An 18,872-nucleotide genomic window follows, 5' to 3' on the forward strand; every position below is an offset into this window, starting at 1 on the left:
GCAATGCAAATAAAAAAAAAGAATAAACTAAAAGGATGGAAAGGAGACTGGAATGTCATAAGCTCCAAACTGCCAAACAGATCTCCAGGCTGCCAGATAGGAACACTGAACCAATTGAGAGAGCAGGGCTTGCAAATAAATGCAAGTATGGATAAGCCAATCCTTGTAGGGACTAGGTGTTCCTCAACACAATGCCATAAATTAAAAAGTATAAGACGACACTGGCCCTCACAGTCTGCCTTCATGTTTTCTGCTTTAATGAGACTAAAGAGAGACGATTTAGACCATTGAATGTCTTATGTGCTGAGGCAGAAACAACAGAAGTGACAGTAAGGACGCAGAGACAGTCCACACAGACGCCCTTTGGAGTCGTACTTTGTTATTTTGTTTATTCACAGCACAGTATGGGCAAGTATGAGCTGTAAAAAAATTGCACATTCACCATGTCTTGTCTTGTGTAAAAGCAGCAAGTCTCGAGAACACAATCAAAGATTTTAATAAACATGTTTTGGCTTTTCTTTTTAAATTTCACAGTGCAAAAATGCTAAACGAATACAAATGTTTTAAAAGAAATAGTAAAAATATTTTAAGTTGACAGAAAAGAAAAAAAAAATCAGCTTGACCCCTTAAGCATAATTATAATTTTCACATTTGTTACTATTACTATACAAAACTTCATTTCCAATCTTATGTCTCAAGTATGAAATCCCACTAAAAGAAAGTTACATTCCTTCATTCATTTATTTATTTATTTTTTAAATCAAAGCCCTTTTTGTTACTGAATTCCCATTGAACTCTATGGCCTCTGTAACTTTATTCTGCTGTTCGGGACGAGGGGGTGGGGGCAGGAGACCACTGCCGAAACATGACGGCACGATTTGTACTTCCTTGTTATATTGCAGGCTTTAGGAGCTCTTGTGTAAAACACACAAGGCACTGCTTCAATATACAGTATGCCATCGTGCCTGGCCCTCCTGGCTTCACTGGAGCCTACGACAGGCTAATGGGTAATCCCTGCCTGTCAGAGTTAATCTTGGGCCACGTCACCTTTCTCCGAGAAGACGTGCTGCCAGAAAAGTGCAATGGCAGGAAGAGAAAGGACCTTAGGACTGCGCTAGCTGAAAAGCAGTGGGACCACCTCACTGGTTTTTAGTGAAGCATGACCAGTCCTGTCAGTTATTAACCAAAGAACACGACATACTTTAAGGATACACTTTAGAGAGTGATATTCGTTAACTGTAATAAAACACCAAACCTTCAGGCCTGCAATTGTTACGGTCACACAACCTGTAAAAACTGGAATCCTTCTGCAGGATTGCAACTGCTCCTATGCAACTCAGAGCTTACAGAATTTTCTGGTTAAATTAGTCTAACAAGATTTATATTATTTAATTACTCAAGTAATGCATTACAAAAATACAGAGATGATGCCTTAGTTAAGTTAATCAAGTAATTGGATTCTACAATGTAAACAGTTTCAGTTATTAGAATTTTCATTTATTTAAAATCAATGCCCAGATGAAAATTCTGAAACTGAAAGGCTGATATGCAATAAAAGGAAACTTCCCAAAAACCTTTAACACAATGTTGCCTTGTTCAAAGAAACAATTTTAAATACTAAAAAGATGGACAGGAGCTTCATAGTGTTAACGAATGACAAAAACGTAAAGATAAGTGATGCCGACAATGGCTTCACAACTGCCACGTTTTCCTGTCATAGAAAATGCATTAAAGGCTGCATTCATTTATGTCACAATAGCATATATTAAATAATTTTTAGTTTTTAATTACTGATAATTGAATTAATCTTAAAATAGATAATAACCTCAGAAATCTAACAAAAAGAAATAGGGGGTAAAAACTGTGAATGCTGAAAGAGAAAGCTATAAACGTCCTTCAGTGAGACAATGCTTTAAAGCAACTGGACACACACATAGAACTTATTATAAAGTTAAATAAAATTAATAACAAAAATTGCAGATTTACCAGTAATGTATAATATAATAAAGGTGTCTAAATAGAAAAGACTGAAAAATAATAATCAATAAATACTTTGTGTCAAATATTTCCAATATTTAAGATAATTTAAAGTGAAAAAGTACCTTTTTAAAGTTAAAATTAACTTCCTTTTTAAAAGGGTTAACATAAAGAAAGCAATAACTGCTTCAGAATTAATTTTGACAAAAGGGGGGTGGGAGTCACACAGCAGAAATTCACAGTGAAAATTATGGAATGTACAGTGTCTTCGGAACTACATGTAGATATAAAAAAAGAAAAACAAAACAAACAAAAAAAAACACTCTCATCTTATTCCTGACCAGCTGTGAAGATACGATGTCCACCCGGACGACCTGCTTGTCGAAGCTGCTTCATCTTCACCTAGGAAAGAAAGAAAACACATATTCATGTCACACAAAGCTGGAAGAGCTGAACATAATAAAACATTAGGCTCTGTATGAACAAATAAGAAAAATGTAGTTATTATTATTAGTATGGTTTTCCAAAAGCCAAGTTCAAATGTATTGTCACAAGTACCAGTAAAATAGGGTTCTATTGTCTGTTGTGGGTTCCAAGCCAGCTGCCTCCCACAGTTACTCTCTCCATAGCTCCTTCCACCCCTGGCATACTACAAACCTCTCTGCCTCATTCACTCTTCCTTACACTGACTTCTGCAACAAAGCACTCAGAATGAGGAGTGTCTTCATCGATAGAGGATACTGTACTCATGTAGTGGACAGTGCCCTCAATCAAGCCAGGAATAGACCTTGTAACATCCACTTGAAGAGGAACCCCAATAATGAAACCCATATGCTGCTGGGCCTCCTATTTCACCCTAACACTCCATCCCTCCCATGGGCAATCAAAAAAAAAAATCCCAAATTTGTAGATTTGTCCGATTTTCCCCACAGGAGCCGGTTTTCCTAAACCTCCCTTGATCTCTTTCAATTGACCAGCTAATCCACGCAAACCTCTTGTCCGTAGCTCACTTCACAAAAGAGAGAAACGTTCCTCACTAGGCACTTTGAGCTGTAACAGGAACCACAGTGTCACCTGCAAATATGTCACTGATTATACCCTTGTCTCTGATCCCTCTGTTAAATTCAACATTAAACGATGGGACTTTCGTCAGTCTAAAAATCTTTTATACTGCATTTCTTGCACACTGCAAAAAACAACATAACAAAAGGAGAAAAAAAAAAAACCTTACAGAGCCTACTGTGGAACACGTTACATCCCTGGATCACAGTCGCACGGTCCGCTCTGATTGTGTTCTTTCTCAGAGCTTAAAAGACACTCGGCCTGGGATTATGCATTTCTGCAGGTCTCGATGACAAACTAACTTTTTCATTTATCTTCTCTAATTTTCACATTTACTCTCACCGTTTCTCCTTTCATCTGCCCTGGTTCAAGTTTTCCCCTTCTACATGTTGTATGTTAGCTACTAGGTCCTTTTCAGTTGTACACCATGATGAAGGCTATACAGGTAAAACATTGTGCCTTTAACCTTCTTTCTTTTGTAGTGTGCACATAACATTTCTTTTTTTTATTTTACAGATACAGTTAGGTCCATAAATATTTGGACAGACAACTTTTTTCTAATTTTGGCTCTGTACATTACCACAGTGTTTTTTAAATGAAACAACTCAGATGCAGTTGAAGTGCAGACTTTCAGCTTTAATTCAGTGGGGTGAACAAAATGATTACATAAAAATGTGAGGCAACTAAAGCATTTTTTTAACACAATCCCTTCATTTCAGGGGCTCAAAAGTAATTGGACAATTGACTCAAAGGCTATTTCATGGGCAGGTGTGGGCAAGTCCATCATTATGTCATTATTAATTAAGCAGATAAAAGGCCTGGATTTGATTTGAGGCATGGTGCTTGCATGTGGAAGATTTTGCTGTGAACAGACAACATGTGGTCAAAGGAGCTCTCCATGCAGGTGAAAGAAGCAATCCTTAAGCTGCGAAAACAGAAAAAACCCATGTGAGAAATTGCTACAATATTACGAGTGGCAAAATCTACAGTCTGGTACATCCTGAGAAAGAAAGCAAGCACTGGTGAACTCAGCAACGCAAAAAGACCTGGACGTCCACAGAAGACAACAGTGGTGGATGATTGCAGAATCATTTCCAAGATGAAGAGAAACCCCTTCACAACAGCCAACCAAGTGAACAACACTCTCCAGGGGGTAAGCGTATCGATATCCAAGTCTACCATAAAGTGAAGACTGCATGAAAGTAAATACAGAGGGTGCACTGCAAGGTGCAAGCCACTCATAAGCCTCAAGAATAGAAAGGCTAGATTGGACTTTGCTAAAGAACATCTAAAAAAGCCAGCACAGTTCTGGAAAAACATTCTTTGGACAGATGAAACCAAGATCAACCTCTACCAGAATGATGGCAAGAAAAAAGTATGGAGAAGGCGTGGAACAGCTCATTATCCAAAGCATACCACATAATCTGCATGGCTGCCAGTGGCACTGGGACACTAGTGTTTATTGATGATGTGACACAGGACAGAAGCAGCCGACTGAATTCTGAGGTGTTCAGAGTCATACTGTCTGCTCAAATCCAGCTAAATGCAGTCAAATTGATTGGGCGGCATTTCATAATACAGATGGACAATGACCCAAAACATACAACCAAAGCAACCCAGGAGTTTATTAAAGCAAAGAAATGGAAAATTCTTGAATGGCCAAGTCAGTCACCTGATCTTAACCCAATTGAGCAGGCATTTCACTTGTTGAAGACTAAACTTCAGACAGAAAGGCCCACAAACAAACAGCAACTGAAAGCCGCTGCAGTAAAGGCTTGGCAGAGCATTAAAAAGGAGGAAACCCAAAATCTGGTGATGTCCAGGAGTTCAAGACTTCAGGCTGTCATTGCCAGCAAAGGGTTTTCAACCAAGTATTAGAAATGAACATTTTATTTCCAGTTATTTAATTTATCCAATTACTTTTGAGCCCCTGAAATGAAGGGATTGTGTTAAAAAAATGCTTTAGTTGCCTCGCATTTTTATGCAATCGTTTTGTTCACCTCACTGAATTAAAGCTGAAAGTCTGCACTTCAACTGCATCTGAGTTGTTTCATTTAAAATTCATTGTGGTAATGTACAGAACCAAAATTAGAAATAAGTTGCCTCTGTCCAAATATTTATGGACCTAACTGTATACTCTGACACAGCTCTACACTAACAACAGGATTCTCCCTTATACGTCCTCCCACAGCCTACTAACATCAGATGATTTTTAAGTAAGCTGAGTAGTAGCCTCATGCTGTAAGGAGAAAACTGCTCCCGAATCTAAGGTAAAATAGATAACGGTAGAAAGAAAGATTTTAAAAAGTGTAATAAAAAATATGTTTTATGTCTGCTGATTTAACTTCAAAGAGTATTCCACACTTTCAACTGAGAAGGCTCTGTGGCCAACGCAAAATATTCACACAGCAACTAACTGCTATTTTTTCACTCATATGTGCAACGGATTTGTTCATTTTAGAAAAATGTGAATGGGAAAAAAACACACAGAATTAACTTTTTTTCATCCAAAGTGGAAATACAGCATCCATATCTACCTTTACATGCACACAAAAGTTTATCAGCATATTTCCAAGCTATCCCTATCCCAAGACTCTCCACTTCACATGTCTTCACAAGCTGAAGCAGACACAATAATGGCTGACTTTGGGTGGTGATCTAAGATTCCCTAGGCACTCTATATTGTTCTTCATTTAAATAACCCCATGGGAGACGCACTCTCCAACCTAAAACCTCCATTCGCTCTTCACCGGCCATTAAACCACTACAAGGGGTAACACTCTTTTCTCCCAGTATGTCTGTCAGTAGAGGTTGTGAAAGAAAAATTAACTGCAAGCTACTTAGGGTTAAAAGCTGACAAAGCCGTTTTGCTCAAACAGCAGGTTATTCATACAGGCGTCTGTCGTAAGACAGGGTGCAGTAAGCTGATAGAGGACAACTTCCAGTTTCTTTAGGAATGTATCTATTTGACACAGGAAAGATAACCTTTCCTTCTTTAGGGTCTATCTGACAAGTAAAAAAAAAAAAAAGAACAGATGGCCCATTAGCGTAATAAAAAAAACAATTAAGTAAACGATATTATGCTTTTTGATTAAGTAAGGGGAAGGTGGGTGGAAGAAGAAATTATAAAAAGCCAATCGAAAAATGGAACTTTGCTCTTCTGCCTTACAACGTAGAATCCATGTACTCATCTGTGACTGAATAAAAATCTAATTGATTGAACTATTCCTGCCTTCCTCGGAGGGTTTTCTACCACAAGGTCTGCACCAAGACTATTCTCAGTTTAACAGGAGTTAATGTACCTTGAAAACAAAGCACAGTCAGGTATTATAGTTAACAACTCAGAAAATGTACAGAAGAGGATAATCTGAGACTCCCAAAATCACAGTTATAACATCACTTGGATCCAATGATTTGATATTTCTAAAAGAAACTATATTTTTCTTAATATCTAATCAAATGCTGGGGAAATGGAGTTCTGATAAAACAGCCTTGTGATATGAACCTCCTAAATGAATGCTCGCATCTGTAGCAACGTACCATTAAAGAAAAGGGTCTTTCATTAGTAATTAAGAGGTGAACAGGCTGCATGAGGTCAGACACTCTAAAGAGCACAGAAATATAGTTCTAAAGTGCACTGAAAAGAATCAATTTGAATATTAAAAACCACGAAGCATTAGAACATGGACAATTTAGATCAACACAAAAAGCACAGCTTTGGAAAACAATGTACTAAAACAAAAAGAACTGGAGATGGTGCACAAAGTTTACAAGGGCAAATAGCAGCAGCATGACCTGCAATTTCCATTATCAGAAGCTCCTCATGAAATATCTCAACCAATCTACCACCATGACCACAAACACGTTTGCCCTGTTGTAGCGGGGCTACATAATAGTCTATGTTTGTGCTGAGTGTGTTTTTTCATTGTCCATTATGTGTGCATCAGTGAATGTTGCCCCGTAAGTGCAGAGGGAAAGGATGATGGAAAGACACCGCAGCCCCAAGATGGAAATCACCTGTTTACACACCAGATACATCCGGGACATTTTACATTTAAAAAAAGAGGAGTGAAGGTGAAAGGGGAAGGCGACAGGTGAGAGCCGAGAGAGAGAGGAAAAGAAGACAATTTACCCATCCATCTACAAACTCGTCACTGCTATTTATTGCTTTCTTCCACTGCCTGCTTTTTCAACTACCGAGCCTTCATCACGACAGCCAGAGCCGAAAAACCCCGGGGTTCAAAGTTATTCCAACCATTGCCAGGACTTTTACAGTGAGGTCGTTTTGTTGTCGGGAGGAAGCACAATATCATCACAGCCAGTTTCAATACTGTCGGACTTAATTTTGGGACACATTTTCAACTGCTGTGTTTATCCAATCCATGTTTATATTTGTGTTGTGTGCTTTTGTTTCTTGTTTAGGGGCAAGGGAGGGTTTAATGTAAATATTTGTACTCTTACATATAGTAATTAGTCACTGGTTTTTATTATTATTGAATGTCTGTCTGTCTTTTATTTTCCAATATATCAGTGTTTGATTTTACATATCTGTTTACTGTTTCTGGTTATTTCGTCGTGTCATGAAAAATAATACAACTTGTAAGCAGTACAGCTTGTTATTAGAGCAAAAATCCTCAGGTAATCCAAGGAATAAGTCTTGGTAGTGTAGTGGTCGGCCGTTACACTGTTATAGGAACAGTCAGGATGACCAAGTTGATTAAGTGAGATACCTTCAAATGGCTGCTGCCACATCAGAGTTGCTGATTAAGTTACTAACATTCTTATTGTATAAAGAAAAGGTATTAAGCAAAGCAATATTAATATTTTAATTCTTGGAATCCAAAGATAAATTGATAATCTAGAATGACCCCACAATTACTACATCTTCAGTATTTGTTCCACGCTCTGTTACATTTATAGCTCTGTTACTTTGAATAGGAGACATAGATTGAGCCTGGCGTCAGTGGTATAATTGTCATAAATCATTTTCACATTTCTCTGTGAATATACTGAATAACAATGCTGAGATTCCAGTAATGACATATGATATAGGGTGAGAGGTCGGAGGGATTGAGGGATGGATATGCAACTTCTTCTCCAACTGTGAAAATCAGTCCAGGAATAATTTCATTAACCCAAAAGAGATGTGGCAGCCAAAATGTACACGTCGGCATATGAACCTTTTCAAGGTGGCTCTACTGAAGATGATCTTTCATGCTGACTAATTTGTTCTAATGGTATGTCAATATGTCCTATGGATTGGCACAAGAGCATTTTCCTGTTCATCGGGTACTTTCTTCACAGCAGTCATGGGTATATAAAAGCACTGTTGCATGTAATATCTCCTCCACCATCATGTGTCACCACTTGAACCTTAGCATTGTTCTTTGAGTTTGTTCATAGACAAGCACCGATATGAATTAGGCAATATACAGTATTTGTGAACTAATTAAAAGCATTCCATCACCAAGTCACTCTTCCTTTGGTTTATGTTAATGTCCAGAATATAACTATGAATATGATACAGGCATTTATGATGGACAGAACAGCTGCAGTTCATTGGGGACTCTCATATAATGAATATATTAAGGAGAGTATCATGTGTGGCGGGTAACATCTGCTCCAATCTTATCAAGTGAATGGTAATTGCAGACCATGACTGTTGGCATGTTTGAAGTGGTGTGTTCAGGAGTACATGCCACATAAACAGCAAACCTTTAAATATATATTCTATAACCTTCAGTATCCCCAAGAGTAACTGATACCAAATGCCACAACAGTGTAGACACAAGTACAGAGCACTGCAAGAAAAGGGAAAGGGGAAATGTGCTTTATGTAATTTTTAGGGACAAAGTCATCCATCTATCCACTTTCTGATCTGACTTTTTAACATTACAGGGATACAGAAACCCCAAGCCTATCTGAAGAAGCAGTGAGCATAAAGCACCCTTTTTCACGCACACATAGTGCGCTTTCAGGCTTTTACAGTCCTTTATCAGGTTCTGTAAGTTTTTCTTTCTAAACTAATTTGTATTGTAAGTGTGGCATTGACTAAAGAACAAACAGGCTTTGGGTGAATGAGATGTTACATTTCTTTTTTTCTAACAATAGTAATCTTAATAAAGCAAAAATATTTTGCCAGCATATAATTAAAGGAATACAGGACCCCAAAAATAATTTTTTTCACGTTATTTACTCCATGTGATTGGTAGCGACAGCAGAAAAAAATAAATTAATCTCCTGTATTCATGGGTAATGGAGATAGCAGACTTTCTTATAGAATGACAGTCTCTGGAGATCAATGCTGGACCACCAAAACACAATATAAAGATGTCCATGAAATAATCTCACGTTAACTTGTGTTATCTACTCTATATTTTATTTACATATTATATATATATAATCCTAAGCCTAAAAGTGCAATGATTTTATGTGACTTTTTTTGTCACGCTTTAAATCATGCTTATTTTAAACCTACATATATACGTTTGGTTGGCACCCTGCCTGGGATTGGTTCCTGCCTTGTGCCCTGTGTTGGCTGGGATTGGCTCCAGCAGACCCCCGTGACCCTGTGTTCGGATTCAGCAGGTTGGAAAATGGATGGATGGATATATACGTTTGGTGTCATTCTCTTCAGGATTTATCGAACTTTAATGTGATGCTCTTAGATTTTCAGATTCTTATTCAGCTTTTAAAATTATAAACTAAAATATCAAGAACTCATGTCCCACGAGATTAGACTTTGTGCCAACAGATTTAACCACGCCTGGGGCTGGAAATAAAAGACAAAAAGTAGACGACAAAGACAGCTGCTGTACAGGTTTTTAAATGTTTGAAGCACAGCGTGAGATGCAGATCACGCAGGACGACAACAGCAGCTGCAAGCCAGCAGCTGATTAAGCAAAGAGGAGGTGAAAAAAAACAAAAACTGCATTGGTTTCCCATTGTATCACCGTTTAAGACGGGGTTTTGGAAGAGCGACCGCCTCTCTCTCCTTGGGGTGCGTTCAGCCCCCCTCTTCACAACGAAAGCAGCAGAGACGTGAAGTGGCTGGCGCGTAGCGCAGGCAATGGGGGTTGGTAAGCAAAGTGAGCAGGGGGTAAGCCCCCTAGTATAATACACATATCATTCAGTTATATGCTCACAACGGGCAAAACGAGAGCATTTTGGCTACAATACTGTTAAAGAATAATTCTGGAGAACCAAACCAATGCACACAGGGGAAGCACATCCACATGGGAACAGACTTTAAAATTGAGGATAGAGCCACTGAATAAGGGGGAGAAGAAAGTCTTCAATTCGAAAGCTTGATCCCATGTGAACACATTTCCACTACATGCACTGCTCTGGTTTTCAGAAGTATTTTACAATTTTTAGCAAAAAATACATGAATTTTGAACATTGTGAGTATACAACTGGATGACCTTGCATGTGGTTTATATGATGTGAGTAACAAGAGATTTTTTTCCATCGATGTATTTCATAATGCTTGTTTGCAGTTTTCCAGCATTGGTCACCGGAGACACCAATGCCATCACAAACCTCTTTATCTCTGTTCTCTATGAAAACATGATATTAAAAGTTTTTTTCAGCCAACACTGCAAATTGCATGGAATAAGTTACATATAAAAAATATTTTTGGGTGGAATAATTTTAAGGTGGGCGGCACGGTGGCACAGTGGGTAGCGCTGCTGCCTCGCAGTTAGGACACCCGGGTTCGCTTCCCGGGTCCTCCCTGCGTGGAGTTTGCATGTTCTCCCTGTGTCTGCGTGGGTTTCCTCCCACAGTCCAAAGACATGCAGGTTAGGTGCATTGGCGATCCTAAATTGTCCCTAGTGTGTGCATGTGTGACCTGTGGTGGGCTGGCGCCCTGCCCGGGGTTTGTTTCCTGCCTTGAGCCCTGTGTTGGCTGGGATTGGCTCCAGCAGACTCCCATGACCCTGTAGTTAGGATATAGTGGGTTGGATAATGGATGGATGAATGGATAATTTTAAGGTATTATTCTTGATGCACAGAATGGAGCGTGAGTGAGCAATGCAATATGTGCAAAAAACTAAAATAAAACCTCAAGATCTGTCCACAAAGCAAATATCCAAAACAAGATTTTCATACTGAACTTTATAGATGAATATTGGAAAAAAATCACTTTCCAAGTCCAGATTCATGCCTGTTTTGGAGGAAGTGCTCACAGTACAAGTTATAAACCTGTCTCGTCTACAGCAGGCCATGAGAGGCACTGCATACCATCCAAGTCATGGCTGGTAGTGATCAAACACAGGCCACTGGCTATGAGCAGATTCTGATCATTGTTACATACGACAGCTCAGTACATAAAACACCGTGAATCAGTGTGAAAGGTGCTGCTCTTTTTCATCTATATAAATGAACCTGATATAAAGTAATAACATGCTGTTCAGGTTTGCTGAGGACACTTACATTCCCTTGCATAATTCACCCTAGTAAAGATGAGAAAAAAATGACCTTAATCTCAAACTGAAAATCAATGAGAGAAGCCTAACCTAATTTATTCTGGGAAACACTAATTCCTCATCAATAAAAAATTATTTTTAACAAAACTACATATTTATTAACAAAACAAAATAAAAAGCAAATGATAGTCTATGGAATACCACATACCAACTTCAAGTACAAAAGTTTCTAGTTTCAGGAAACTCAGAATTTTAAAAGGTATGCCGAGGACACCAAAACAAGATTGAAAGCAATTTATTTTAATTGCAGACTTGAGGCAGAATATTTCCTAAGGGAAGGATACATCTTTGCTTATGCATTAAAGCAGAGTATCACAAACTACAACTAAAGCATGTGTCTAAGTCTGCTTACTATGACATTGCCTTTTAGCTGAAATGGTTCTAAGTCCACACACTAAGGAAAAGTGGAATGGCCTCATTATAACAAGGACATATCAGGGGAGTGGAAGACAAAGTGGAGAACCCAGGAAAACGCACACATATACAGTGAAGAATGTGTAAATGTCACTTTCATGCATCAGCAACAAGAAATGTGTCACGACAGCTAACAAGGCCAATAAACAAACATACTCTAACAAAAGCTGTCAATTTGACCCACCTACAAATATTTCTTCTAGTTTAATTTGGAAAATGTCCTCCAGGATGTCATTATTGATAGTGACTAGAAAATTGTATTGATCAGTAACACGAGTTGCAGCTTTGCGTGACAATGTTGGCTCTTTCCTGGGCACATCTATGTTTTTCAGTGGTGGCTGCACTACACTCCACTCTCTAAAGCAAAGGCAATCTTTTATATATATTTCTCTTCTGGTTCGTCCTGCTTCCTCTTCAAAGGCGGTCCCGTCCACACACAGCCGACACGGCATTTCTCGATTCCCATTCCTGCTCTTCCAAACCCTTCTCCACTGCCAGAGGCCTCCCATACACCCCCACGCCGCTTTTCTCGATTCCTATTCCTCCATCGGACTACCGCGTTCCCCACTCCTCTTTCATGACCCCATTGGTGTCACGCCACCACCCTATATCTAGCCTGACAGCGTGACCTTTTACTTCAGCCATGTGTGTGCCTGGGAGTCTTTTCCGTAGCCTGCTACAGGAAGGTACTCCGTCGACCATTGGCATTGCTATTGCTATTCGTTTCACTCCTTCCTATTTTCGTTATACGGCAACGGTTGTTTCCTAAGCCTTTGTTATAAAATGAAGGACAGTATCCCTAATTTCCACCAAATACTGCCTGTTATCTTCTGCGGCTCTCGAGCCCTCACCGTTGCCTCTTCCAGCAACAAACACAGGCTGTGGAACGAAATGAAAGTCCTAAAACTCACAAAAAATGAGACAGCTCTCAAAAGTGAAACTCAATTTATTCAATGGCTTCTTCAAGTTCGGGAAAGTAAAAGAGACCCGGCAGAACTACCTTCTCAATGTTTACCACAACAACAAGACCCAGTTGCTCAACTTTATGGTGATATTAATTTCTGGACTGTGACTCCCCAAGAACTTGCTACAAGACCAATACTGAATGTCACAAATGACGATTCTCTACATATTAACAACAAAGTTCTTGATCTTATACAGGGTGAAAAAGTGACCTTCAAGAGTGCAGATACAGTAGTCAGCGACAATCCTAATGATCAACTAACGTACCCACAGGAGTTTTTACACACCCTCACACCAACTAGCATGCCTCCCTATATCCTTCATCTGAAGGTGGGAGCTGTAGTTATGCTCCTCCGAAATATTATGCCATCAAAAGGTCTTTGCAACTGAGCAAGGCTCATCGTTACCCGAATACATACAAATATTATTGAGTGCAAACTGATCGCTATCCAAAATTCTGAAACAATCTTCATTCCCAGAATCTCTCTCCTTCCTTCTGACACCAATCTCCCTTTTAAATTTAAATGCACACAATTCCCACTCAGACTCGCCTTCTCCACGACTATCAACAACTCCCAAGGACAAACATTTGCAAAGATTTGTGTTAATCTACAACAACCAGTCTTCAGACACGGTCAGTTGTACGTGGCTTTTTCTAGGGTTAGATCTGTCGACTCATTATCTGTCATCTCCACCAAAACACCTATTCACAACTCCGTCTTTCAAGAAGTATTTATTTCTTCTTGATTTCTGAATTCCTTTTTCCGTTCCTATTCTTACTCCGCCGTGCTACGGTGGGCGTCGGCTAGTTATTTTATAGTTTCCACGTGTTCACCACCAGTCACCAGTTGTGCTGAGCCTCACTAATTCTCTTGTCTATAGTCTGTTGCTGCTTCTCATTGGTATATAAAAGACTGATAAAGAAAAGGTTCAGAAACAAAGCTAAATATTTAGTTATCTTCATTGTTAATATAAAATGAGCTTATTTGACGGTTTAAAAAATGTAAATATTATGAAGAAAAATAAAAACCCTTAAGATATCAAATCACTTGATTGCAACTCCACTATTTAATAAGAGCAGCTACAAGAAATCACACCTCTAGTGATGAAAGGTTGCTGCCTATAGGGTTACGCAATAAAATGATGATGACAGATGGACTTATTTTTAAAAGGATGTGCACTCTTGGAAACAGTGAGGCCTGTGAGCATTCTCAGCTTAAAAGTGTATCTAATAAGTTTTAATGTTTTTGTATTTAGTTCTCTTTGGTGACACAGAGACCTCCATTGCAAGCTTCTGGAGGAGATGCAGTTTTCTTAAATTTATAAATAATACTTTACTTAAGAACACAAGATTCTTCAGCATGAAAGTACTGTATGTCACAACTGACAAAAATAATTTCTTTTTCATATATAGTAACTACACACAGTACCATGTTCAGTACAAGTTAAGGAAGGTTACGATTAAGCTGTGCAGTTTGTATTTCAAATACTGTATGCAGTTTTGGTCTCTATATTAGAAAAAAAAAGTGATATGACTTATAGTGATATCAGTGATATGAAAACATTTAAATCTTAGACTTTACAATATTTTGTAATCTAGTTTGAAAACTACATTTGAACTATGTTGTACTGAACTGCCTGTTTTTTAAAATAATTTTCATGTGATGTTAAATACAAAGAAGCCAATAAAAAAAATGAATATTCACTGCAGTAAATTCAGCAGACTAAAGTGCAAAGTACAAGTGACGGAATGCTCTACAGATAGTATTTAGGGGAAACATCTTCTTTAGTAAATCCTCACTATTTTGGGCAGTGTTATGAGGGAGGGTAGAAAAGGTCTGCCTACAAGGTAGAGCTGGCCTACTTTTTGATGTTTTCTATTATGTTTAAACAGATTACTCCCATCAGCCAGATCAACCTGATAAGGGCAGGTACAGTATGGTACGAGTTCACTCGTTAGTAAAGAAATACAAAAACAAAACTTAAATAATAATCAGGTGAAAAACATCATACACACCTGACAGGAGAAAAGTATTTCATACCTGGACAGGCGCATTTGCTCACCTTGTGCTATCGCTGACAGTTTACTCTTCTCCTCCGGGCTCAGTTGCAGCATAGTATGGATGACAGGGAGGAGTGCCTGTCTTTCACTACTGGATTTAAGGAATATAAACTGTAGCAGGACATTCTTCAAGTACTCCAAGTTGGCCACTGACTTCTCCCGTTCTTGATTTCTTTCAAGTCTCCTGACTTCATTCTTTAAAAGCTGTACAACATAAACTTATGGTTATCTTATAAGGATGTATAAAGCTATCGCTTAAATGTGCAAACTCACACAAAACTCACAGTGTAAATGATTCACTGAGTAAAGAATTGCAAGCACTTCTATGACAGAAAAAAAATCTAGAAATTAAAAAAAAAAAAATCACTTCTTTCTGTAATTTTTTTTTTACATTTATAATAAAAGAAAATTCAAAGGTACGCAAATTGGTCTCAGTGTGTGATAGGGAGAATCTAAATGGATTGCCTCAATGGGGTAATTAGGATCATTTTAAATTAACCAAGGATGGCAAAAAAGAGATGCTGTAAAAAAGGGACACACTCTACAATCAAATTGAAGTTCAATTTACTTACAGAATACTGTACAGTTCTGAACCGGGAGAAGGATCTCTTTGCACCCAATGTGGGAATGCTTCTGGCCTGATGGCAATCATACTTTATGTAGCAAGGGTTTGGATCAAATGGATAGCACTAGAAACACATTGCTAGAATAGATACTGCTTAGAGCAATTAAAGCATTTTGAGTATTTCTGTATATTTTTTGATTACAGAAACATCAATATTTTAAAGCACTGATTGAATTAATGCTTGGACAACATGGCACTGCTACCTGATTATTACATGACCAATAATTACAGCCTAATCTATAGAAGACCCTCCTGCAAAAACACAAGGTCAAGACCTGCTATGCGTATGACCCTGTCATATCTGTGCCATTAGAGACAAGGTTCTTGGCAAACCCGAAACGCTAATCAGGTTGCAAGCCTGGCCTTCTGAGAACATGGATAGGAGACATAACTTACATACTTGTTGAAATACCCTCTTTTCTTTTCTCTCTATTGCTTTCAAAAGGAACTAAAAGGCTTTGATTTTCCTTTTTGGTTTTTAATTAATTCTGACATTCTTCTTTATTATCTAAAGGGGAGCACATTACTGTTAATAACTCTTTTATATATTTAAAAAAAAAAAAAGCACATATAAAGGTAATTAATAATTAAGGCTGTGCCTAGCTATGATTCACATTCAGCCACATCAATAGAAATATATTGCCTCTCTAGCAGGAATGTTAGTTACCGTGATCTGTTCCATCAATATAGCATTTGTGGCTTCCGACTCTCGAAGCAGTCCATTCAGGTGATCAATATTCTTAGTTGCACTGTTTAGCTTCTGTGTCAGCTGCTCTTTACTGGGCTCTGCCTGCCATAATGATGGCTCTGCAAGAGAGACAGAAAAAAATATCTAAGTTACTATTATTACTGAGGGAATAAGGACACATTGGCCTAATGGTTGATGTTCCTCAGCTCCAGAGTCCTGGGTTTGGAATCTGTCCTGGGGGGAATTTGCACAAGTTTTCTTTTGGTACCCTGGTTTCCTGCACCTCCTAAAGATATTTAATTAAGTTTATTCTTATATAGCTCATTTCACTGCAGTAGAACTCTAGCCTAGTCATCAGATTTAAATATAATACAGCAGCATGCAGATTTGGTTAATTGGCTTCTCTTATTCATCTTGTCAAAGACTATGTGACAAATTATGTGGTTGATTACACCCATGTCTAATCTCACTTATTTGGAAAAATGCAAAATTTACTATAAACCTATTTATAACTCATTCATATAGTAGCATAGCACTGGATTAACCATGTCAAAAAATGGATGGATGGATGTAGTGGTATGCAGTATAACGGTACAAAGAAGATAACTGTAGAAATATGTAAGCAGGAGAACATTTTTGTATATAATTTTACTATGGTTTAGCACACTGGTGCTAGAAGTGACGCATACGTTGCCTGTGGTGTTGTGGGGAGTGGGCATTTCGTTACCTTCTGACATAAACCAGCATATGGTGCTACAACTGTGTAGATAGAAAAAAAATGGTGAAAATGGAACAGCCAAGGCCACCTGCCTGCTTCACATCCACATGACACACAAAATGAAGAGCTGGTTGGGAAAAAAAGGTGTGTGCTCAGTCCACACAGGCTTCAACTTGCTATTGCAAAATTTGAACGTACAGTATATAGCCTACAAGTCCTAAAAATGACAGTGTGTCTGTTATAGCGATTAGATTTATATAAACATGTACTGTAACTGTGATCATTTTAACTTACACTGTGATATAAATTGTTCGCCATACCACTCTCTCAAGGACAGAATGGATTGAATTCACATTTATAATATTTAAATACTAATAGCAACAGCAAATTTAATAAAGTGGTATATGAATCAAGTAGTTGCTCAGCTGTTGCTTAAGTTAGTAAAACTAAGGAGATGATCGTGGATATCCGCAAACAGGCCACACAGCACAGCCCCATCAGCAGCTTTAGGTTCCTCAGAGTCACCCTCACTCATGACTTTAAATTGTCAAGTCACACTACGACAGTAGTCAAGAAAGCTTAACAACGCATCTACTTCCTCAGGAGACTGAGTAAGGCTCGGATGTCCCCCACAACCCTGTTCAGCTTCTACAGGTGTACTGTGGAATCCATCCTGACAGGATGCATCACATTCTGGTACAGCAACTGCTCAGGTCAGGACTGCAGAGCTCTGCAGCGTGTAGTGAATACAGCACAGCAGATCACGGGCACACAACTCCCTGCGATCCATGACATCCACAATACACGCTGTCTCAGGAAAGTGAACCGTATCAGACGGGACCCCAGCCACCCTGCACTGTCACTTTTCACCCTCCTCCCATCTGGAAAGCGACTGAAGTCCATTCTGACGCGCACCTCCAGGTTCAGGAATAGTTTCTACCCAACTGCAATCAGATTCATGAAAAATCGGTAACCTTGTGTCACCTCCACTGCTACCTGCACATATACCTCTGCCAATGTCTCTGTTTATTCCTAGGATTCTGGTTTTATTTATTTACTTATTTATTTATATTCATTTATTTATTGTGTGATTTTTTTGTCTATGTTCACTGTCTGCGGAGGCACATGCAAACAAGCATTTCACTGTACATGGTACTTGTACACATAACAAGAATTGAATTGAAATAAAGTAAACTAGTATTAGTAAATATAAATAACAAATTATAATGTAAGACTCATTTTTAATATATGATAGACATGGGGATTCTCCCAGTGCAACAAGTGGTTTGTGTTATTATCGTAGGGGGATTTCAGCATAGGGTATATAAGGAATCATATCAGCATGGGCTTCCCTTTCTCAAAAAACTTAAATTATCTGACTAGATAGATAGATAGATAGATAGATAGATAGATAGATAGATAGATAGATAGATAGATAGATAGATAGATAGATAGATAGATACTTTATTAATCCCAGGGGGAAATTCACATATTCCAGCAGCAAAAATATTAAATTAAAGAGTAATAAAAAAAAAAAAAAAAAAAAAAAAAAAAAATGCAGATAAAAAAACAGACAATAACTACTACTACTACTACTACTTCTGCACAGGGACGGTGAATGCCTGGTGCATAATGCCATTTATCCTTAGGAGACACAACATATTAAGTTTCATTCAAATGCTGATGACACCAAGGTTCACATATCAATAAGACTGATTAATACTTTTTCAGAGCACCGGTTATTGCACTACTCCTTACATTTCTTCTTGTAGTTGCATACAATAAATAACAATGTTACAATATACTAACCGACATTCATTATATTAATCTCATACGGATCTTCTTATTGATTCCTACTTTCACACAATATTTCT

At 38.2% G+C, this 18,872-nt stretch overlaps 1 protein-coding gene across 1 annotated transcript in view; it reads right to left on the bottom strand.

Moving 5' to 3' along the window:
* Positions 1-372: 372 nt before the first annotated feature.
* The window catches only part of LOC114650953 (GRIP and coiled-coil domain-containing protein 2), a 107,354-nt gene continuing 88,854 nt past the window's right edge, over positions 373-18,872 (bottom strand). Inside the window, exons 21-23 of the mRNA XM_028800909.2 lie at positions 16,260-16,399; positions 14,970-15,171; positions 373-2,379 (exon numbers count right to left, since the gene is read on the bottom strand). Coding sequence (XP_028656742.1) covers positions 2,303-2,379; positions 14,970-15,171; positions 16,260-16,399 — 419 coding nt within the window. The 3' untranslated portion in view covers positions 373-2,302. The remainder of the gene's footprint in view (positions 2,380-14,969; positions 15,172-16,259; positions 16,400-18,872) is intronic.

The sequence above is a fragment of the Erpetoichthys calabaricus genome, chromosome 4 (genome assembly GCF_900747795.2).
Source record: "Erpetoichthys calabaricus chromosome 4, fErpCal1.3, whole genome shotgun sequence".
Taxonomy (NCBI): Eukaryota; Metazoa; Chordata; class Cladistia; order Polypteriformes; family Polypteridae; genus Erpetoichthys; species Erpetoichthys calabaricus.